General features: G+C 47.8%; 1 protein-coding gene across 1 annotated transcript in view; it reads left to right on the top strand.

Moving 5' to 3' along the window:
- The window catches only part of LOC140410092 (P2X purinoceptor 3-like), a 234,590-nt gene that overhangs the window by 115,387 nt on the left and 95,273 nt on the right, over positions 1 to 23,930 (top strand). Inside the window, exon 2 of the mRNA XM_072498029.1 lies at positions 13,200 to 13,350. Coding sequence (XP_072354130.1) covers positions 13,200 to 13,350 — 151 coding nt within the window. The remainder of the gene's footprint in view (positions 1 to 13,199; positions 13,351 to 23,930) is intronic.

The following is a 23,930-nucleotide window of genomic DNA, read 5'->3' as shown; positions in this document are numbered from 1 at the left end:
AAACACTCCCAGGACCGGTTCAGTACGGGGTTAGATACAGAGTAAAGCTCCCTCTACACTGTCCCCATCAAACACTCCCAGGACAGGTACAGCACAGGGTTAGATACAGAGTAAAGCTCCCTCTACACTGTCCCCATCAAACACGCCCAGGACAGGTACAGCACGGGGTTAGATACAGAGTAAAGCTCCCTCTACACTGTCCCCATCAAACACTCCCAGGACAGGTCCACACGGGGTTAGATACAGAGTAAAGCTCCCTCTATACTGTCCCCATCAAACACTCCCAGGACAGGTACAGCACGGGGTTAGATACAGAGTAAAGCTCCCTCTACACTGTCCCCATCAAACACTCCCAGGACAGGTACAGCACAGGGTTAGATACAGAGTAAAGCTCCCTCTACACTGTCCCCATCAAACACTCTCAGGACAGGTACAGCACAGGGTTAGATACAGAGTAAAGCTCCCTCTACACTGTCCCCATCAAACACTCCCAGGACAGGTACAGCACGGGGTTAGATACAGAGTAAAGCTCCCACTACACTGTCCCCATCAAACACTCCCAGGACAGGTACAGCACGGGGTTAGATACAGAGTAAAGCTCCCTCTGCACTGTCCCCATCAAACACTCCCAGGACAGGTCCACACGGGGTTAGATACAGAGTAAAGCTCCCTCGACACTGTCCCCATCAAACACTCCCAGGACAGGTACAGCACAGGGTTAGATACAGAGTAAAGCTCCCTCTACACTGTCCCCATCAAACACGCCCAGGACAGGTACAGCACGGGGTTAGATACAGAGTAAAGCTCCCTCTACACTGTCCCCATCAAACACTCCCAGGACAGGTCCACACGGGGTTAGATACAGAGTAAAGCTCCCTCTATACTGTCCCCATCAAACACTCCCAGGACAGGTACAGCACGGGGTTAGATACAGAGTAAAGCTCCCTCTACACTGTCCCCATCAAACACTCCCAGGACAGGTACAGCACAGGGTTAGATACAGAGTAAAGCTCCCTCTACACTGTCCCCATCAAACACTCTCAGGACAGGTACAGCACAGGGTTAGATACAGAGTAAAGCTCCCTCTACACTGTCCCCATCAAACACTCCCAGGACAGGTACAGCACGGGGTTAGATACAGAGTAAAGCTCCCACTACACTGTCCCCATCAAACACTCCCAGGACAGGTACAGCACGGGGTTAGATACAGAGTAAAGCTCCCTCTGCACTGTCCCCATCAAACACTCCCAGGACAGGTCCACACGGGGTTAGATACAGAGTAAAGCTCCCTCGACACTGTCCCCATCAAACACTCCCAGGACAGGTACAGCACGGGGTTAGATACAGAGTAAAGCTCCCACTACACTGTCCCCATCAAACACTCCCAGGACAGGTACAGCACGGGGTTAGATACAGAGTAAAGCTCCCTCTGCACTGTCCCCATCAAACAATCCGAGGACAGGTACAGCACGGGGTGAGATACAGAGTAAAGCTCCCTCGACACTGTCCCCATCAAACACTCCCAGGACAGGTCCACACGGGGTTAGATACAGAGTAAAGCTCCCTCGACACTGTCCCCATCAAACACTCCCAGGACAGGTACAGCACGGGGTTAGATACAGAGTAAAGCTCCCACTACACTGTCCCCATCAAACACTCCCAGGACAGGTACAGCACGGGGTTAGATACAGAGTAAAGCTCCCTCTACACTGTCCCCATCAAACACTCCCAGGACAGGTACAGCACGGGGTGAGATGCAGAGTAAAACTCCCTCTACACTGTCCCCATCAAACACTCCCAGGACAGGTACAGCACGGAGTTAGATACAGAGTAAAGCTCCCTCTACACTGTCCCCATCAAACACTCCCAGGACAGGTACAGCACGGGGTTAGATACAGAGTAAAGCTCCCTCTACACTGTCCCCATCAAACACTCCCAGGACAGGGACAGCACGGGGTTAGATACAGAGTAAAGCTCCCTCGACACTGTCCCCATCAACCACTCCCAGGACAGGTGTGATGAATGATATCTGTATACATATGTACCTTTAATGCGAGGGCCCCTTTAAGACCGGGTTTGGAGCCGTGGGGGACCCCGCCTCCGGCTCCGCCCCCAGGAAGCTGTATATAAGGTTATGTTCAGTATTCAGCGTGCAGTGAGCACACTTCTCGGCAGCTGTCTGGTTTTCTGGTTATTAAAGCCTTTGTATATACGAACTCCTCTCCTGAGTCGTAATTGAGGGTATCTCAATTTATTAACCAGACTACATCAGGGTGGACAGCGGTCGGAAGCCGGTGAAGCTCAATCTGGGCGCTGAGGCACGATCAGTTTGGCTGGAGACGAAGTTGAATTCAAATTGAGGCTTTCTTAGTATCTGAACTGTGGCCTCCCACAGCAGCTGGCGAAATGGCTGCGAGCTGGAGGCCACGCATATTTACACCCCGCCTCCTGGGCGGAGCTAGCATGCAGGGGCCCAGGTGAACCTGTAGTGCAGGTTCTACCGTACAACCCTTAATATAGGGACACAGTGGTTTACCACATTCACCCCCTGTTAAAATTGAGTCCGGCGGGGGTGGTGGAGAACTATATACAATTCGCAATCTTTAATATTTACAGAACAGTAAAAAGTGTCTCTGGTCACCCGGAGGGCCGGTCAGGTTCACCCGGTCCGGCGCCTTGCTCGTCCTCTGGGATCGACGCAGTGGAGCCGGCGATGTTGGTGCTGACCTGGTCAAAGTTGACTCCGGGAGCCGGAATCCTCTTCATCAACGGGGGTGGGCACAGGGAGGACGGACGCTCCTAGGGGGGGTGATGGGGGCGGAGGGGGAGGGGAGGGTGGCGCCGGGGGCGACGGGGGTGGTGTGGGGGCGGCGGGGAGGGGAGGGGGGTGCGACGGGGGTGATGGGGGCGACGGGGGAGGGGAGGGGGGTGGTGTGGGGGTGGTGTGGGGGCGGAACCTGCTGGTGCGAGGTCCCTGAGGGAGACGGTATCCTGGCGGCCGTCGGGGAATGCCACGTAGGCGGACTGGGGGTTTGCGTGGAGCAGGTGCACCCTTTCCACCAACGGGTCCGCCTTGTGGAGCCGCACATGTTTACGGAGAAGCACGGTTCCCGGAGCTGTGAGCCCAGTCGGGAGCGATACCCCGGATGTGGTCTCCCTGGGGAAGGCAAAGAGACGTTCCTGCGGTGTCCTGTTAGTGGCAGTGCAGAGTAACGAGCGAATGGAGTGGAGAGCATCAGGGAGGACCTCCTGCCAGCGGGAGGCTGGGAGATTCCTGGACCGCAGGGCCAGCTGGACGGCCCTCCATTCCGTCCCATTCTCCCTCTCCACCTGCCCGTTTCCCCGGGGGTTGTAGCTGGTCGTTCTGCTGGAGGCGATACCCCTGCTGAGCAGGAACTGATGCAGCTCATCGCTCATTAATGAGGATCCCCTGTCACTGTGGATGTAGGCGGGGAAACCGAACAGAGTGAAGATAGAGTTAAGGGCTTTAATAACGGTGGCAGACGTCATGTCGGGGCATGGGATGGCGAAGGGAAACCGGGAATATTCATCGATCACACTGAGGAAATATGTGTGTCGGTCGGAGGAGGGGAGGGGGCCTTTGAAATCCACGCCGAGGTGTTCAAAGGGGTGGGAGGCCTTCACCAGGCGCGCGCGGTCTGGCCGGTAGAAGTGCGGTTTGCACTCCGCACAGACCTGGCAGTCCCTGGTGATCGTCCTTACTTCCTCGACGGAGTAGGGCAAATTTTGTGCCTTAATGAAGTGGTACAACCGAGTGACCCCTGGGTGACAAAGGCTGTCGTGCAGGGTCCGGAGTCGGTCTACCTGTGCGCTGGCACATGTACCTCGGGATAGGGCGTCTGGGGGCTCGTTGCGTTTGCCGGGGCGATACTTAATCTCGGAGTTATAGGTGGAGAGCTCGATTCTCCACCGCAAGATTTTGTCATTTTTGATCTTGCCCCGCTGTGTGTTGTTGAACATGAAGGCTACCGACCGTTGGTCAGTGAGGAGAGTGAATCTCCTGCCGGCCAGGTAATGCCTCCAATGCCTCCAACAGCCTCAACGATAGCCTGGGCCTCCTTTTCGGTGGATGAGTGCCGGATTTCGGAGGCATGGAGGGTGCGGGAGAAGAATGCCCCGGGCCTGCCTGCCTGGTTGAGGGTGGCGGCAGGGGCGACGTCCGATGCGTCGCTTCCTACTTGGAAAGGAAGTGTTTCGTCTACAGCGTGCATTCCAGCTTTGGCAATATCAGCTCTGATCCGGGCGAAGGCCTGTTGGGCCTCGGCCGTCAGGTGGAAATGAGTGGACTGTATGAGTGGGCGGGCCTTGTCCGCATAGTTTGGGACCCACTGAGCGTAATACGAGAAGAACCCTGTTGCTAACTTTGGTTGGCTCTTAATTCGTTGCCCACTGGGTCTTTACTGAATTTGCTCTGTTTGTTTAACCTTTGCTCTCGGGTCGCCAGGTATCTTTATGATACCGCCACAAGGTTCAAGTTCAAGTAACGATCAATAACTCAACACACCAATTAGTAAGATTCAAATCAAAACACATTTATTATACACAGGAAGTCACTACTCATGCATAATCTCTACTTACTAGACTATCTCTATCACTAAAAGGCCTATATTTAGCTTCGGACTGGCCCACCAGGTCAGGGGAACAAATGGCCTTTCGTTCGGGTTCTGAGTCTGCGGGATTCAAAAGCTGGTAAGGACTGGTAGCTAGGAGTGCCTATCTCGTAGCGAGCGTTGACTTGAGACTTACTTGGTTGGCGGCAACAAGACAGGTCACTGTCAAGGGTTGGTTCAAGTTGCTGAGTGACCCTGCCAAAGAAGGATGATTTGAACTTGGGGGTTCTACTTTATCGTCCCCAGGGGCTTCGCGCCCTTCGGGGCGGATCTCGTACCTGGTTCCAAGTGATTGGACTGCGTCCCGATCACTGGGATCGATTTCTCCAATACTGGAGCCGTTGCCTGATCGCTGGGAGTCCCTGAGTGTCCGTTGGCCTTCCTTCGTCTTGGCTCCTGCTGGCGCCGAGGAGTCTGGCTTGGCCTTGTTCACCTTAAATGTTTCCATTGTTCCCGGGGATCGCTCATCAGTATGCCGATGGCTGTGAGTTTCAGTGCTGTCTGGGCTTTTGCAAGTTCTAATACACAGGATTTCTGCGCATGCTAGTTTTTTCCTGTGTTGGCTGAATTTCCCTGTAGCCTTTGCGGATCTCCATTATAAGTTGGGAAGTGGCCAACCCAGGTGGCTGCAACCCCAGGCAGCGTTTGAGGGCCTTGGGGCAGTGGGGGAGCTCCATGAGGGGGCGCATGCGGTCGGGATCGGGCCCAGGACTCCGTTCTGGACCACGTAGCCGAGGATGGCTAAGCAGTTTGTACGGAACACACACTTCTCCTTGTTGTACGTGAGGTTGAGGAGAGTGGCGGTGTGGAGAAATTTAGCGAGGTTGGCATCGTGGTCCTGCTGATCGTGGCCGCAGATGGTCACATTGTCTAGGTACGGAAACGTGGCCCGCAAGCCGTACCGGTCGACCATTCGATCCATCTCCCTTTGGAAGACCGAAACCCCATTGGTGACGCCGAAGGGGACCCTAAGGAAGTGATATAGCCGGCCGTCTGCCTCGAAGGCGGTGTATGCCGGTCCGATTTACGAATGGGGAGCTGGTGGTAAGCGGATTTCAGGTCCACCGTTGAGAAGACCCGGTACTGTGCAATCTGGTTAACCATGTCAGATATGCGTGGGAGGGGGTACGCGTCGAGCTGCGTGTACCGATTGATGGTCTGGCTGTAGTCCACGACCATTCGGTTGTTCTCCCCAGACTTAACCACGACCACTTGGGCTCTCCAGGGTCTGTTGCTGCCTCGATGACTCCCTCCCGAAGCAACCGCTGGACCTCGGACCTGATGAAGGCCTTATCCTGGGTGCTGTACCGTCTGCTCCTGGTGGCGACGGGTTTGCAATCTGGAGTTAGATTGGCAAAGAGGGAAGGAGGATCGACCTTTAGGGTCGGAAGGCCGCACACAGTGAGGGGTGGTAAGGGTCCGCCGAATTTAAGGGTCAGGCTCTGGAGGTTGCACTGGAAATCCAGGCCGAGGATAAGTGCAGCGCAGAGGTTAGGGAGGACGTAGAGGCAAAAACCGTGGAACTCTACGCCTTGGACTGTGAGCGTGACCGTGCAGTATCCCCGGATCGCTACGTGGTGGGATCCGGAGGCCAGGGAGATACTTTGATTGGTAGGGTGTACCGTAAGGGAGCAGCGCCTTACCGTATTCGGGTGTACAAAGCTCTGGGTGCTCCCGGAGTCCAGTCGGCAGGAGGTCACGTGGCCGTTGACTTTCATGCTGGTGGATGTGTTGGTCAGATTGTGTGGTCTGGTCGATTACCATGGATTATCTTGTCCAAGAAGGGGAGTAGAGACAATCCCGGTAACTATAGACCAGTGAGCCTTACTTCTGTTGTGGGCATAATCTTGGAAAGGTTTATAAGAGATAGGATGTATAATCATCTGGAAAGGAATAATTTGATTAGAGATAGTCAACACTGTTTTGTGAAGGGTAGGTCGTGCCTCACAAACCTTATTGAGTTCTTTGAGAAGGTGACCAAACAGGTGGATGAGGGTAAAGCAGTTGATGTGGTGTATATGGATTTCAGTAAAGCGTTTTATAAGGTTCCCCACGGTAGGCTACTGCAGAAAATACGGAGGCTGGGGATTGAGGGTGATTTAGCAGTTTGGATCAGAAATTGGCTAGCTGGAAGAAGACAAAGGGTGGTGGTTGATGGGAAATGTTCAGACTGGAGCCCAGTTACTAGTGGTGTACCACAAGGATCTGTTTTGGGGCCACTGCTGTTTGTCATTTTTATAAATGACCTGGAGGAGGGCGTAGAAGGATGGGTGAGTAACTTTGCAGATGACACTAAAGTCGGTGGAGTTGTGGACAGTGCGGAAGGATGTTACAAGTTACAGAGGGACATAGATAAGCTGCAGCGCTGGGCTGAGAGGTGGCAAATGGAGTTTAATGCAGACTTCGGTGTTGTGGGACTTCGATGTTGTGGCCATTTCGGAGACATGGATAGAGCAGGGACAGGAATGGATGTTGCAGGTTCCGGGGTTTAGGTGTTTTAGTAAGCTCAGAGAAGGAGGCAAAAGAGGGGGAGGTGTGGCGCTGCTAGTCAAGAGCAGTATTACGGTGGCGGAGAGGATGCTAGATGGGGACTCTTCTGCCGAGGTAGTATGGGCTGAAGTTAGAAACAGGAAAGGAGAGGTCACCCTGTTGGGAGTTTTTTATAGGCCTCCTAATAGTTCTAGGGATGTAGAGGAAAGGATGGCGAAGATGATTCTGGATAAGAGCGAAAGTAACAGGATAGTTATTATGGGAGACTTTAACTTTCCAAATATTGACTGGAAAATATATAGTTCGAGTACAATAGATGGGTCGTTTTTTGTACAGTGTGTGCAGGAGGGTTTCCTCAAACAATATGTTGACAGGCCAACAAGAGGCGAGGCCACGTTGGATTTGGTTTTGGGTAATGAACCAGGCCAGGTGTTGGATTTGAAGGTAGGAGAGCACTTTGGGGACAGTGACCACAATTCGGTGACGTTTACGTTAATGATGGAAAGGGATAAGTATACACCGCAGGGCAAGAGTTATAGCTGGGGGAAGGGCAATTATGATGCCATTAGACGTGACTTGGGGGGGATAAGGTGGAGAAGTAGGCTGCAAGTGTTGGGCACACTGGATAAGTGGGGCTTGTTCAAGGATCAGCTACTGCGTGTTCTTGATAAGTATGTACCGGTCAGACAGGGAGGAAGGCGTCGAGCGAGGGAACCGTGGTTTACCAAGGAAGTGGAATCTCTTGTTAAGAGGAAGAAGGAGGCCTATGTGAAGATGAGGTGTGAAGTTTCGGTTGGGGCGATGGATAGTTACAAGGTAGCGAGGAAGGATCTAAAGAGAGAGCTAAGACGAGCAAGGAGGGGACATGAGAAGTATTTGACAGGAAGGATCAAGGAAAACCCAAAAGCTTTCTATAGGTATATCAGGAATAAGCGAATGACTAGGGAAAGAGTAGGACCAGTCAAGGACAGGGATGGGAAATTGTGTGTGGAGTCTGAAGGGATAGGCGAGATACTAAATGAATATTTTTCATCAGTATTCACTCAGGAAAAAGATAATGTTGTGGAGGAGAATGCTGAGCCCCAGGCTAATAGAATAGATGGCATTGAGGTACGTAGGGAAGAGGTGTTGGCAATTCTGGACAGGCTGAAAATAGATAAGTCCCCGGGACCTGATGGGATTTATCCTAGGATTCTCTGGGAGGCCAGGGAAGAGATTGCTGGACCTTTGGCTTTGATTTTTATGTCATCATTGGCTACAGGAATAGTGCCAGAGGACTGGAGGACAGCAAATGTGGTCCCTTTGTTCAAAAAGGGGAGCAGAGACAACCCCGGCAACTATAGACCGGTGAGCCTCACGTCTGTAGTGGGTAAAGTCTTGGAGGGGATTATAAGAGACAAGATTTATAATCATCTAGATAGGAATAATATGATCAGGGATAGTCAGCATGGCTTTGTGAAGGGTAGGTCATGCCTCACAAACCTTATTGAGTTCTTTGAGAAGGTGACTGAACAGGTAGACGAGGGTAGAGCAGTTGATGTGGTGTATATGGATTTCAGCAAAGCGTTTGATAAGGTTCCCCACGGTAGGCTATTGCAAAAAATACAGAGGCTGGGGATTGAGGGTGATTTAGAGATGTGGATCAGAAATTGGCTAGCTGAAAGAAGACAGAGGGTGGTGGTTGATGGGAAATGTTCAGAATGGAGTACAGTCACAAGTGGAGTACCACAAGGATCTGTTCTGGGGCCGTTGCTGTTTGTCATTTTTATCAATGACCTAGAGGAAGGCGCAGAAGGGTGGGTGAGTAAATTTGCAGACGATACTAAAGTCGGTGGTGTTGTCGATAGTGTGGAAGGATGTAGCAGGTTACAGAGGGATATAGATAAGCTGCAGAGCTGGGCTGAGAGGTGGCAAATGGAGTTTAATGTAGAGAAGTGTGAGGTGATTCACTTTGGAAGGAATAACAGGAATGCGGAATATTTGGCTAATGGTAAAGTTCTTGAAAGTGTGGATGAGCAGAGGTATCTAGGTGTCCATGTACATAGATCCCTGAAAGCCACCCAGGTTGATAGGGTTGTGAAGAAGGCCTATGGAGTGTTGGCCTTTATTGGTAGAGGGATTGAGTTCCGGAGTCAGGAGGTCATGTTGCAGCTGTACAGAACTCTGGTACGGCTGCATTTGGAGTATTGCGTACAGTTCTGGTCACCGCATTATAGGAAGGACGTGGAGGCTTTGGAGCGGGTGCAGAGGAGATTTACCAGGATGTTGCCTGGTATGGAGGGAAAATCTTATGAGGAAAGGCTGATGGACTTGAGGTTGTTTTCGTTGGAGAGAAGAAGGTTAAGAGGAGACTTAATAGAGGCATACAAAATGATCAGGGGGTTGGATAGGGTGGACAGTGAGAGCCTTCTCCCGCGGATGGATATGGCTGGCACGAGGGGACATAACTTTAAACTGAGGGGTAATAGATATAGGACAGAGGTCAGAGGTAGGTTCTTTACGCAAAGAGTAGTGAGGCCGTGGAATGCCCTACCTGCTACAGTAGTGAACTCGCCAACATTGAGGGCATTTAAAAGTTTATTGGATAAACATATGGATGATAATGGCATAGTGTAGGTTAGATGGCTTTTGTTTCGGTGCAACATCGTGGGCCGAAGGGCCTGTACTGCGCTGTATTGTTCTATGTTCTATGTTCTATGTTCTATAAAAGTGTGAGGTGATTCATTTTGGAAGGAATAACAGGAAGATAGACTACTGGGCTAATGGTAAGATTCTTGGCAGTGTGGATGAGCAGAGAGATCTCGGTGTCTATATACATAGATCCCTGAAAGTTGCCACCCAGGTTGAGAGGGTTGTTAAGAAGGCGTACGGTGTGTTAGCTTTTATTGATAGAGGGATTGAGTTTCGGAGCCATGAGGTCTTGTTGCAGCTGTACAAAACTCTCGTGCGGCCGCATTTGGAGCATTGCATGCAATTCTGGTCGCCGCATTATAGGAAGGATGTGGAAGCATTGGAAAGGGTGCAGAGGAGATTTACCAGAATTTTGCCTGGTATGGAGGGAAGATCTTATGAGGAAAGGCTGAGGGACTTGAGGCTGTTTTCGTTAGAGAGAAGAAGGTTAAGAGGTGACTTAATTAAGGCATACAAAATGATCAGAGGATTGGATAGGGTGGACAGTGAGAGCCTTTTTCCTCGGATGGTGATGATTAGCACGAGGGGACATAGCTTTAAATTGAGGGGAGATAGATATAAGACAGACGTCAGAGGTAGGTTCTTTACTCAGAGAGTAGTAAGGGCGTGGAATGCCCTGCCTGCAACAGTTGTGGACTCGCCAACACTAAGGGCATTGAAATGGTCATTGGATAGACATATGGACGATAAGGGAATAGTGTATATGGGCTTTAGAGTGGTTTCACAGGTCGGCGCAACATCGAGGGCCGAAGGGCCTCTACTGCGCTGTAATGTTCTATGTTCTATGTTCTATGTTCTACACTGTCCCCATCAAACACTACCAGGACAGGTACAGCATGGGGTTAGATACAGAGTAAAACTCCCACTACACTGTCCCCATCAAACACTCGCAGGACAGGTACAGCACAGGGTTAGATACAGAGTAAAGCTCCCTCTACACTGTCCCCATCAAACACTCCCAGGACAGGTACAGCACGGGGTTAGATACAGAGTAAAGCTCCCACTACACTGTCCCCATCAAACACTCCCAGGACAGGTACACCACGGGGTTAGATACAGAGTAAAACTCCCTCTACACTGTCCCCATCAAACACTCCCAGGACATGTACAGCACGGGGTTAGATACAGAGTAAAGCTCCCTCTACACTGTCCCCATCAAACACTCCCAGCACAGGTACAGCACGGGGTTAGATACAGAATAAAGCTCCCTCTACACTGTCCCCATCAAACACTCCCAGCACAGGACCAGCACAGGGTTAGATACAGAGTAAAGCTCCCTCTACACTGTCCCCATCAAACACTCCCAGGACATGTACAGCACGGGGTTAGATACAGAGTAAAGCTCCCTCTACACTGTCCCCATCAAACACTCCCAGGACAGGTGCACACGGGGTTAGATACAGAGTAAAGCTCCCTCTATACTGTCCCCATCAAACACTCCCAGGACAGGTACAGCACGGGGTTAGATACAGAGTAAAGCTCCCTCTACACTGTCCCCATCATCACTCTCAGGACAGGTACAGCACTGGGTTAGATACAGAGTAAAGCTCCCTCAACACAGTCCCCATCAAACACTCCCAGGACAGGTACAGCACGGGGTTAGATACAGAGTAAAGCTCCCTCTACACTGTCCTCATCAAACACTCCCACACAGGTACAGCATGGGGTTAGATACAGAGTAAAGCTCCCTCTACACTGTCCCCATCAAACACTCCCAGGACAGGTACAGCTCAGTATTAGATACAGAGTAAAGCTCCCTCTACACTGTCCCCATCAAACACTGCCAGCGCAGGTACAGCACGGGGTTAGATACAGAGTAAAGCTCCCTCTACACAGTCTCCATCAAACACTCCCAGGACAGGTACAGCACGGGGTTAGATACAGAGTAACGCTCCCTCTACACTGACCCCATCAAACACTCCCAGGACAGGTACAGCACGGGGTTAGATACAGAGTAAAGCTCCTCTACACTGTCCCCATCAAACACTCCCAGGACAGGTACAGCACGGTGTTAGATACAGAGTAACGCTCCCTCTACACTGTCCCCATCAAACACTCCCAGGACAGGTACAGCACGGGGTTAGATACAGAGTAAAGCTCCCTCTACACTGTCCCCATCAAACACTCCCAGGACAGGTACAGCACGGGGTTAGATACAGAGTAAAGCTCCCTCTACACTGTCCCCATCAAACACTCCCAGGACAGGTACAGCACGGGGTTAGATACAGAGTAAAGCTCCCTCTACACTGTCCCCATCAAACACTCCCAGGACAGGTACAGCACAGGGTTAGATACAGAGTAACGCTCCCTCTACACTGTCCCCATCAAACACTCCCATGACAGGTACAGCACGGGGTTAGATACAGAGTAAAGCTCCCTCTACACTGTCCCCATCAAACTCTCCCAGGACAGTTACAGCACGGGGTTAGATACAGAGTAACGCTCCCTCTACACTGTCCCCATCAAACACTCCCAGGACAGGTACAGCACGGGGTTAGATACAGAGTAACGCTCCCTCTACACTGTCCCCATCAAACACTCCCAGGACAGGTACAGCACGGGGTTAGATACAGAGTAAAGCTCCCTCTACACTGTCCCCATCAAACACTCCCAGGACAGGTACAGCACGGGGTTAGATACAGAGTAAAGCTCCCTCTACACTGTCCCCATCAAACACTCCCAGGACAGGTACAGCACGGGGTTAGATACAGAGTAAAGCTCCCTCTACACTGTCCCCATCAAACACTCCCAGGACAGGTACAGCACAGGGTTAGATACAGAGTAACGCTCCCTCTACACTGTCCCCATCAAACACTCCCATGACAGGTACAGCACGGGGTTAGATACAGAGTAAAGCTCCCTCTACACTGTCCCCATCAAACACACCCAGGACAGGTACAGCACTGGGTTAGATACAGAGTAAAGCTCCCTCTACACTGTCCCCATCAAACTCTCCCAGGACAGTTACAGCACGGGGTTAGATACAGAGTAACGCTCCCTCTACACTGTCCCCATCAAACACTCCCAGGACAGGTACAGCACGGGGTTAGATACAGAGTAACGCTCCCTCTACACTGTCCCCATCAAACACTCCCAGGACAGGTACAGCACGGGGTTAGATACAGAGTAAAGCTCCCTCTACACAGTCCCCATCAAACACTCCCAGGACAGGTACAGCACGGGGTTAGATACAGAGTAACGCTCCCTCTACACTGTCCCCATCAAACTCTCCCAGGACAGGTACAGCACGGGGTTAGATACAGAGTAACGCTCCCTCTACACTGTCCCCATCAAACACTCCCAGGACAGGTACAGCACGGTGTTAGATACAGAGTAACGCTCCCTCTATGCTGCCCTGTGATGAACATTGTGTCTCTCTCTATTCAGATATGTTTTCCTGCATCAGAAAGCTTACCAGACGAAGGAGTCAAGAATTGAGTCGACTGTGATGACCAAGGTGAAAGGTTTTGGCATATCCCATGGAAGAGATGGTGTGGACAAAATATTTGATGTTGCTGACTATGTTATCCCCCCTCAGGTAAGATCTGTTAACTCGGAGAGACCAGGAACGCTGGGATCGTTGCTCCTTGGAGCAGAGAAGGTTAAGGCGGAGATTGAATTGAGTTGTTCAGAGAGAGTAATTGAGGACAGTGTTTCCATTGGTAGTGTGTTCAGGACGCTGTGACGGATTTAGGTTATTCCGGACCTGATAAAACTTTATTAATAACCTAGGCTCGAGGTTAACCCAGCAAAAGAGTGAAACCTGTTTTCCTGCCAAGATTCAGAATAGATCTCCCGAAGGGAGAAAGCTTTTCCGGGTCTCAGACAGTTAAACAGGATCTCAGTTACTTTTTATGGGATACATCACTCATAACTAAATCGTTACCTCTATCGTCATGGGTCCTTAGTCCTTTAAGACTTCCGAAATGAGTGTTTAGGATTTTAAACTTTGAGAGTAATTCTACACAGTATAATTTTAATCAAAGCATTTTATTATAAAAGATACTCTCAATAGATACATACAGAATTGCAGAGTTAAAAATATAAATTGATTAACAGTCTTTAGTTATCTGTTAATAATATAAAATCGTTAACAGTCCTATGTTATCATAGAATTTACAGAGCAGAAGGAGGCCATTCAGCCCATCGAGTCTGCACCGGCTCTTGGAAAGAGCACCCTACCCAAGGTCCACACCGCCACCCTATCCCCATAACCCAGTAACCCCACCCAACACTAAGGGAAATTTTGGACACTAAGGGCAATTTAGCATGGCCAATCCACCTAACCTGCACATCTTTGGACTGTGGGAGGAAACCGGAGCACCCGGAGGAAACCCACTCACACACGGGGAGGATGTGCAGACTCCGCACAGACAGTGACCCAAGCCGGAATCGAACCTGGGACCCTGGAGCTGTGAAGCAACTGTGCTATCCACAAGGCTACCGTGCTGCCCCTAATCTGTTATCTGTTAACACACTAACTTCTCTCAATAGAATGAGATATTTGAAACATGGAAAATCCTAAAGTATCTCCTATCAATTTCTTAATACATTTCTAAGAAGTTAAACAAAACACACTTACAAAACCTGAGGTTTTGTCTGACGAGGCAAGCTTGAAGAACAGAGCTTTGACCCACACTCCTGCAGGGGAGTGAGAAGGATACCTCTCTGCTGAAATGCCTCTGTTTTTATATACATAAAATCCTCTTATCGGTCAAGGACGGCATCTGTTATCTTGTCACATATTGTTGCTTAATTACCTATAGCCAAATGGCTAATTGGATGTATTATCATCAATACATATTTTAATGATCGAAGTGTCTGTTTAATTGTCAGGTGTCTTAAGATATATTGGCAAGGGGGACTCACATAGAGGCCTGTCTTTTTTCAGTGTTGTCATGGTCTTTAGATACCAAAACAGATACTTTTTGTGTGGGCGTTATTCTAAGTGTCAATTGGTATAGTTAGGGAAAGAGTTGTGTGTCTATTTATATAGAGAATTCCCTGTCCTTATGTTTTGAATACTTATCGGTGCAGGGAGTGCTCCCAAAGAATTTGTGGTCTGTCATAGATTTGTATTAATGAGCCTTTGAAACCAGCTTTGAGTTTCTCCCATCAGGTGGTAACCTTTACCTGACCTTTAGTTGAAGTGGTTTTATTCCACATTGAATTTAAAAAGCTGTTTGTGTTAATACCTTATTTTAAACCGAAGTCTGTGGCGAATGTGATATTCATCACATCCCCCTCTTGATAGACCTAAATTCTTATTAATCACTGAGGTGCTCTTACTCAAGTCTGTCCTTTCATTTGCACAATTAGTGACTTCCTCCTTCCCTACCAAAGGAAAGCCTTTAGTCGGAAGGAACAGTACTCTGTGCATTTGTTTGGCAAACTATCTTGTCATTCATTCTCAGTTCTAGTCTATAATGGACGATAGTCGCTTCCAAGGACATCCCCACATTCATTGAGGATTCCATGGATTCGATCCCTCAAACGTTGTTGGTCTATAAGGGATAATGTTTCCATTTTCTGGAGGAATGATTGTAACATTTGCTTCCCTGCCCATTGCAGAAATTTTACTTCTATAGTCCTAATCAATGTATTTTTTATTCTGTCTCTCGCTGTAATAGCGGTGGTGATGGCATTTTGCATGAGGCCTAAGCCTTGTTGAAGAGCTGTGTTTAAAGTTCCGAATTGTTTTCTTTTTTCAGGATTTAGTTCGGTCTCTATTTCTTTTTCTGTTTGGTCAATTTCTTTTTGCATCAAGTTCATCAGGTAATTACAAATGATTTGAAACTTCTCTGAATGATTAGAGTTTACCCGACTTGCTTTCAGTCCCTGTTCTTGTTTCTGATGGGGAGGAAGCTCAGGAGTCTTGTTCCTGTGAGTCACAGGGGGGTAGCCACAAGCTCCCTGAGATTCTTTATCATTTTGTTGTGGTAGAGAAGTGGAATCGATCTTGTGTTTTATTGCATCATGAATATGTTCCCTTTTTGGATTGTCTGTGGGAGGTGTTGATGAGATTGGATTCACTCTCATGTATCCACATCGACAGTCGAGCTTTCTAGTTGCTCATATACTTTCCTTATTCTCTGAAGTGAGAGAGTTGGAAAGTGTTAAATCTCCAAACCTCAGGTATTCCAATGTCGAATAATTGGGATTCCGAGGTTGAATAGATTTGGTCTGTACTCCCCTTTGAGATGCAAAGGGTATCTTTTTTGGAAATGAGGGTGTAGAGGTCAACTATTTCCTAACACATCTAATAGGTAAAAGAGAAATATTTAGGATAAATATTAAGCCCCAGTTTTACCCATTTTAAATTAAGGATTTCAACACTCTCATAACCTCAGGTCATCTCAAAACATACATCTTACAAAACAGCACAACACAGCATAATTCACTTTACTACACAAAAGAACCTGATACATGGAAAAGCGGGAGAGATTAAAACAAACACTTCAACTGAACTAATTCATACATTTTTCAAGACAGTGTCCGAGGACAGGGCAGGATCTATCGTTTCAGTTTAAAAAGAGCCACTTGTAAACTCACTCCCAGTGAGTTCTCCCAGTGAGACAGAGAAGACAGCCAGGAGTGAGGCAGCAAAGAGTGAGTTTGGGAATTTCAATCGAGGTGGGAATTCGAAGCTGGGTGGGGAGGAAGTGCTTTTTGTGACTGGTAAGTAGTGTTTCTGTTTTTCTGTTTCTTTTCATTGGTATATTTATTTATTGTTTTCTTCTTTGTTTATTTATTTATTTATTTAATTTTTTTCTGGGGAAATTGAAATTGTTGAAGTTAACCGAAGGTTTAAGACATGGCAGGAGATCTCAGACCCGTGTCATGCTCCTCGTGTGCGATGTGGGAGCTCAGGGACACGTCCACTGTCCCTGGCTCCTTCACGAGCAAGACGTGTGTCCAGTTGCAGCTCCTGTTAGACCGCTTGACGGCTCTGGAGCTGCGGATGGGCTCACTTTGGAGCATCCGCGATGCTGAGGACGTCGTGGATAGCACGTTTAGCGAGTTGGTCACACCGCAGGTGAAAGGTACTGAGGGAGATAGTAAATGGGTGACCAAAAGACAGAGCAAGAGTAGGAAGGCAGTGCAGGTGTCCTCTGCGGTCATCTCCCTGCAAAACAGATATACCGCTTTGGATACTGTTGAGGGAGATGGCTCACCAGGGGAAGGCAGCAGCAGCCAGGTTCATGGCACCGTGGCTGGCTCTGCTGCGCAGCTGGACAGGAAGAAGAATGGCAGGGCTATAGTGATAGGGGACTCAATTGTAAGGGGAATAGACAGGCAGTTCTGCGGACGCAATCGAGACTCCAGGATGGTATGTTGCCTCCCTGGTGCAAGGGTCAAGGATGTCTCGGAGCGGCTGCAGGACATTCTGGGGGGGAAGGGTGACCAGCCAGCTGTCGTGGTGCACATAGGCACCAACGATATAGGTAAGAAACGGGACGAGATCCTACAAGCTGAATTTAGGGAGCTAGGAGTTAAACTAAAAAGTAGGACCTCAAAGGTAGTAATCTCAGGATTGCTACCAGTGCCACGAGCTAGTCAGAGTAGGAATGTCAGGATAGAGAGGATGAATGCGTGGCTCGAAAGATGGTGCAAGAGGGAGGGATTTAAATTCCTGGGACATTGGAACCGGTTCTGGGGGAGGTGGGACCAGTACAAACCGGACGGTCTGCACCTGGGCAGGACTGGAACCGATGTCCTAGGGGGGGTGTTTGCTATAGCTGTTGGGGAGGGTTTAAACTAATGTGGCAGGGGGATGGGAACCGATGCAGGAAGTTGGAAGGTAGTAAAACAGGGACGGAAATAAAAGGCAGTAAGGGGGAAAGTGTAAGGCAGAGAAGCCATAGTCAAAAATCAAAAAGGGCGACAGTACAAGGTACAGTGACTGAGGGGAGCTCAGTGAATAGGACCAGGAATACGAAAATAAATAAAACGGGAAGTGAAAACATTCATGGTAAGCGACGCGGCAGGTTGTTACAGGAAGATATGGGTTCAACGACAAGGAAAATTAGGAGAAAGGTTAAGAGGAAATATAACTTAGGAGAGGTTACTGATCGAGGTGTTAAGATTAAGAACAGAGGTAAAAAAGCCAACATAAGTGTACTTTACCTGAATGCTCGTAGTATTCGGAATAAGGTAAATGAGTTGATGGCGCAAATCATCGTGAATGACTATGATTTCGTGGCCATTACTGAAACATGGTTAAAGGATGGTCACGACTGGGAGTTAAATATCCGAGGGTATCAAACCTTTCGGAAGGACAGAGTGGATGGTAAGGGAGGTGGTGTAGCTCTGTTATTTAAGGATGACATCCGGGCAACAGTAAGGGATGACATCGGTGCTATGGAGGATAAGGTTGAATCCATTTGGGTGGAAATCAGGAATAGTGAGGCGAAAAAGTCACTGATAGGAGTAATCTATAGGCCACCAAATAGTAACATTATGGTGGGGCAGGCAATAAACAAAGAAATAACAGATGCATGTAGAAATGGTACAGCAGTTATCATGGGGGATTTTAATCTACATGTTGATTGGTTTAACCAGGTCGGTCAAGGCAGCCTTGAGGAGGAGTTTATAGAATGTATCCGCGATAGTTTCCTAGAACAGTATGTAATGGAACCTACGAGGGAACAAGCAGTCCTAGATCTGGTCCTGTGTAATGAGACAGGATTGATTCAGGATCTCATAGTTAGGGATCCTCTCGGAAGGAGTGATCACAATATGGTGGAATTTAAAATACAGATGGAGGGTGAGAAGGTAAAATCAAGCACGAGTGTTTTGTGCTTAAACAAAGGAGATTACAATGGGATGAGAGAAGAACTAGCTAAGGTAGACTGGGAGCAAAGACTTTATGGTGAAACAGTTGAGGAACAGTGGAGAACCTTCGAAGTGATTTTTCACAGTGCCCAGCAAAGGTTTATACCAACAAAAAGGAAGGACGGTAGAAAGAGGGAAAATCGACCGTGGATATCTAAGGAAATAAGGGAGAGTATCAAATTGAAGGAAAAAACATACAAAGTAGCAAAGATCAGTGGGAGACTAGAGGACTGGGAAATCTTTAGGGGGCAACAGAAAGCTACTAAAAAAGCTGTAAAGAAGAGTAAGATAGATTATGAGAGTAAACTTGCTCAGAATATAAAAACAGATAGTAAAAGTTTCTACAAATACATAAAACAAAAAAGAGTGGCTAAGGTAAATATTGGTCCTTTAGAGGATGAGAAGGGAGATTTAATAATGGGAGATGAGGAAATGGCTGAGGAACTGAACAGGTTTTTTGGGTCGGTCTTCACAGTGGAAGACACAAATAACATGCCAGTGACTGATGGAAATGAGGCTATGACAGGTGAGGACCTTGAGAGGATTGATATCACCAAGGAGGTAGTGATGGGCAAGCTAATGGGGCGAAAGGTAGACAAGTCTCCTGGCCCTGATGGAATGCATCCCAGAGTGCTAAAAGAGATGGCTAGGGAAATTGCAAATGCACTAGTGATAATTTACCAAAATTCACTGGACTCTGGGGTGGTCCCGGCGGATTGGAAATTAGCAAACGTGACACCACTGTTTAAAAAAGGAGGTAGGTAGAAAGCGGGTAATTACAGGCCAGTGAGCTTAACTTCGGCAGTAGGGAAGGTGCTGGAATCTGTCATCAAGGAAGAAATAACGGGGCACCTGGATGGAAATTGTCCCATTGGGCAGACGCAGCATGGGTTCATAAAGGGCAGGTCGTGCCTAACTAATTTAGTGGAATTTTTTGAGGACATTAACAGTGCGGTAGATAACGGGGAGCCAATGGATGTGGTATATCTGGATTTCCAGAAAGCCTTTGACAAGGTGCCACACAAAAGGTTGTTGCATAAGATAAAGATGCATGGCATTAAGGGGAAAGTAGTAGCATGGATCGAGGATTGGTTAATTAATAGAAAGCAAAGAGTGGGGATTAATGGGTGTTTCTCTGGTTGGCAATCAGTAGCTAGTGGTGTCCCTCAGGGATCAGTGTTGGGCCCACAACTGTTCACAATTTACATAGATGATTTGGAGTTGGGGACCAAGGGCAATGTGACCAAGTTTGCAGACGACACTAAGATAAGTGGTAAAGCAAAAAGTGCAGAGGATACTGGAAGTCTGCAGAGGGATTTGGATAGGCTAAGTGAATGGGCTAGGGTCTGGCAGATGGAATACAATGTTGATAAATGTGAGGTTATCCATTTTGGTAGGAATAACAGCAAAAGGGATTATTATTTAAATGATAAAATATTAAAACATGCTGCTGTACAGAGAGACCTGGGTGTGCTAGTGCATGAGTCTCAGAAAGTTGGTTTTCAGGTGCAACAGGTGATTAAGAAGGCAAATGGAATTTTGTCCTTCATTGCTAGAGGGATGGAGTTTAAGACTAGGGAGGTTATGCTGCAATTGTATAAGGTGTTAGTGAGGCCACACCTGGAGTATTGTGTTCAGTTTTGGTCTCCTTACTTGAGAAAGGACGTACTGGCACTGGAGGGTGTGCAGAGGAGATTCACTAGGTTAATCCCAGAGCTGAAGGGGTTGGATTACGAGGAGAGGTTGAGTAGACTGGGACTGTACTCGTTGGAATTTAGAAGGATGAGGGGGGATCTTATAGAAACATATAAGATTATGAAGGGAATAGATAGGATAGATGCGGGCAGGTTGTTTCCACTGGCGGGTAAAAGCAGAACTAGGGGGCATAGCCTCAAAATAAGGGGAAGTAGATTTAGGACTGAGTTTAGGAGGAACTTCTTCACCCAAAGGGTTATGAATCTATGGAATTCCTTGCCCAATGAAGCAGTAGAGGCTCCTTCATTAAATGTTTTTAAGATAAAGATAGATAGTTTTTTGAAGAATAAAGGGATTAAGGGTTATGGTGTTCGGGCCGGAAAGTGGAGCTGAGTCCACAAAAGATCAGCCATGATCTCATTGAATGGTGGAGCAGGCTCGAGGGGCCAGATGGCCGACTCCTGCTCCTAGTTCTTATGTTCTTATGTTTATGTTCTTATAGCAACAGCATAGCAATGACACAGTAACCTGAAGGCTCTATTGTTATAACAACTAAGTCAGCAAAAGACCAGTTCAAACTGGCCTTGATAACAGCACAATATCGCATTCCTGAACATACACAAGTATGCAGATACAAAACAATTAGAACTAATGCTGCATATTAAAGATGGACGGCTTGCCGTCAAATCAGATGTGTTTGAGTCTAACCCAAACCAATTCGGATTATATTAGGGTGGAATTAGATGGCTGAAGGCAGATAAGAAACAGTATAGCTGTAAAGCTTCATTTGGCCATTTTTAGCTGGGCTGGATCACGAGCTGAATTTCTTTCTCTCTCTCTCTTTCATGAATCGTCTATACTTTGATCTGAACTATTCGCTGTCTCCCTGTCTTCATATTTCATTTTCAGACTTTGACTTTTAAAGTTATTGCGAGCTGTTTGTCTAAGCAAGAAGGATAGAATAAAATTGTTTTCCTCACTGGAAAACTAGTGTCAGGAGTCTCATCCTGAGTACATTGTGTCGATTCTGCGGTGTAATATTTTTGGACATGTGCTTGTTCAGGTTGTTGGAGAGATTTATCCTGGAGTTCTGCTCGATATTCGGCTTTTAACCAAGTTCCAGTGTTTTCTGGTTGTACTGGGTGATTACCCACTACCGATTCCCATAGGGCGGCCAGATTGTCCGAGTTCCATGTGGTACTCAGGGGAATCCAAGGATTAATTTGATCCTTTTCTCGGGGAACGGCAGGAAAGTAGAAACCTCTGCAAGAGAATTCTATACCGCACTTATCTTTTTAAAATTGGAGCGTGGCTTTATTTCTCTCTGTCCATTCTCTTGGTGCCAAATTAAACATTTGGTCTTCCCAAGAGGATGTACAGTATTATCACAAATAACAGCAAGAAAGTGAAGAGTGTCTTGATCATCACTTAACAGATTATTTTCATGCTTGTACCCTGAGGCTTGAATGGTAAGTGCCTCAAAGTAACCTGTTCTGAGTTCAGTTTTTAAGGCTTCGTACCGTTGTAATGCAGCCCTTCCTGCATACGCGAGGACAAATAAGAACATAAGAACTAGGAGCAGGAGTAGGCCATCTGGCCCCTCGAGCCTGCTCCGCCATTCAATGAGATCATGGCTGATCTTTGTGGACTCAGCTCCACTCTCCGGCCCATACACCATATCCCCGAATCCCTTTATTCTTTAGAAAGGCATCTATCTTTTTCTTAAAAACGTTTAAAGAAGGAGCCTCAACTGCTTCACTGGGCAAGGAATTCCAGAGATTCACAACTCTTTGGGTGAAGAAGTTCCTCCTACACTCCGTCCTAAATCTACCTCCCCTTATTTTGAGGCTATGCCCCCTAGTTCTGCTTTCCCCGACCAGTGGAAACAACCTGCCCGTATCTATCCTATCTATTCCCTTCATAATTTTATATGTCTCAATAAGATCCTTCTAAACTCCAATGAGTACAGTCCCAGTCTACTCAACCTCTCGTCATAATCTAGTCCCCTCAACTCTGGGATCAACCTAGTGCTAAATCTTTCTTTATTATTTTCCCAAAATATAATTCAAAGTTTTCGTTCAAAAAACCCATATTCGAGATACTGGTAATAAATTGCCTCAATCCCTGGCGAAAGGGTTGGGATTTTCGGGTTTGCTTTAATTAAACGAACAGAAGGGATAATAACTGTTCCTGGTCCCTCATTGTTCATGGGAACAGATCGTCGATTAAGTACTGTTGGTTCCAATAATGTTGGGCTTCTCGATAGCTGGATAATGTTAGAATAAAAAGAGTTCCGATTGCTTCTAAACACTCCATTTGTCGATGAGCTTGGTCGATACAGGAACAAAGCGTTCTCCATCTTTCCGCTGAGGTTGGGACGAACTGTTTTATTGCATGAAGATAATGTTATACAGGCTCGAGCATCGATTCAGATATCAGTACTTAATTCAAGATCTGTCTATTTATAAGTAATAGGATCATTATAATTAGTTGTCAATTTCCAGGAGATGTTCGATGACGGATTCGATTGTGAAATTCTCGGGGTTTATATCAGTTTCAGATTCAGCGAGATATTCGACAAGGGAAGTGAGGGTTGCAGTTTCAGAATCTGTAAGCTGCGTGGCAAATGAAGCAAGGGTTGTTACGACATTGGTGTCAGATCCCCCTCCTTAAAGACTGGGAATTTCAATATCATTGATGATCGCTATGGCACCTTTGAGGTGCAAAATCTGAACGTACCTCCTTAAGGTCTCGCCAATCCGTGATACGACGTTGGACTGTTGCCAGATCATCCGCCTGGCTGTGGAGCAAAACAGCTACGGGCGGAGACGATGAACCGGCAGCGGCGGGTTCACTTTCCACATCCGACCTCGTCGCCAGGTGAGAGAGTGAGGAGTTTGGCGACGATGTCAGAGGTGGTCCTAGTATGGAGCCATTTTTATCATTAAGGCCGGAAGGATGGATAACAATAGGTGTCCGTGGTGGGAAAGGACCAAAAAGGTGATGATGTATGAATTGATCAGAGAAGGCGGGGCCCACAGCAATGCAAACCGATGTGGTCGCCAGGAAGCGTAGCTGCACGGACTTAGATCTGGTAGAAGATAACCGTGACAATATTTGAGTCCCGTTGGGGATTGCGTCATATCAGGCATAGTGCTGCTGACAGTACGTTCGTGGTCCATGAATGTTAAAAGGAGTGTCATATCGCCTGGGTATAGTAACAGTAGTGAAAAATGTTGAATTCTTTACCCGTCAGTCTGGCCTCAATAAAACTCGAGATGGATTTGTAGGCATAGCATTAGTTATTTTTACCCGACTTACAAGTCTGACTCGCTTCACAAAAACCCGGAACACAAGCTGCCTCCTGGGTCTTCCAAATCGAGCGCTATTGGAGACAAAGGAATCTCTACAAATACATTCAAATGGCATCAAGTTTCACGCAAACAATTCCCATCGGTCATCCTATACCCCTCCTGACCTGGCCATACATCCTAATTGGCTCACTTCTCATTCCTTAACCCGGGCCTCTTGTTGCCCAGCATCCTTTTCCCCTCCTCTACCAGACACCCCTCCCCCTTCCGTGCCATG

This window comes from Scyliorhinus torazame, chromosome 4 (assembly GCF_047496885.1).
Source record: "Scyliorhinus torazame isolate Kashiwa2021f chromosome 4, sScyTor2.1, whole genome shotgun sequence".
NCBI classification, from domain to species: Eukaryota; Metazoa; Chordata; class Chondrichthyes; order Carcharhiniformes; family Scyliorhinidae; genus Scyliorhinus; species Scyliorhinus torazame.
This window is presented reverse-complemented; position numbering and strand designations above follow the sequence as displayed.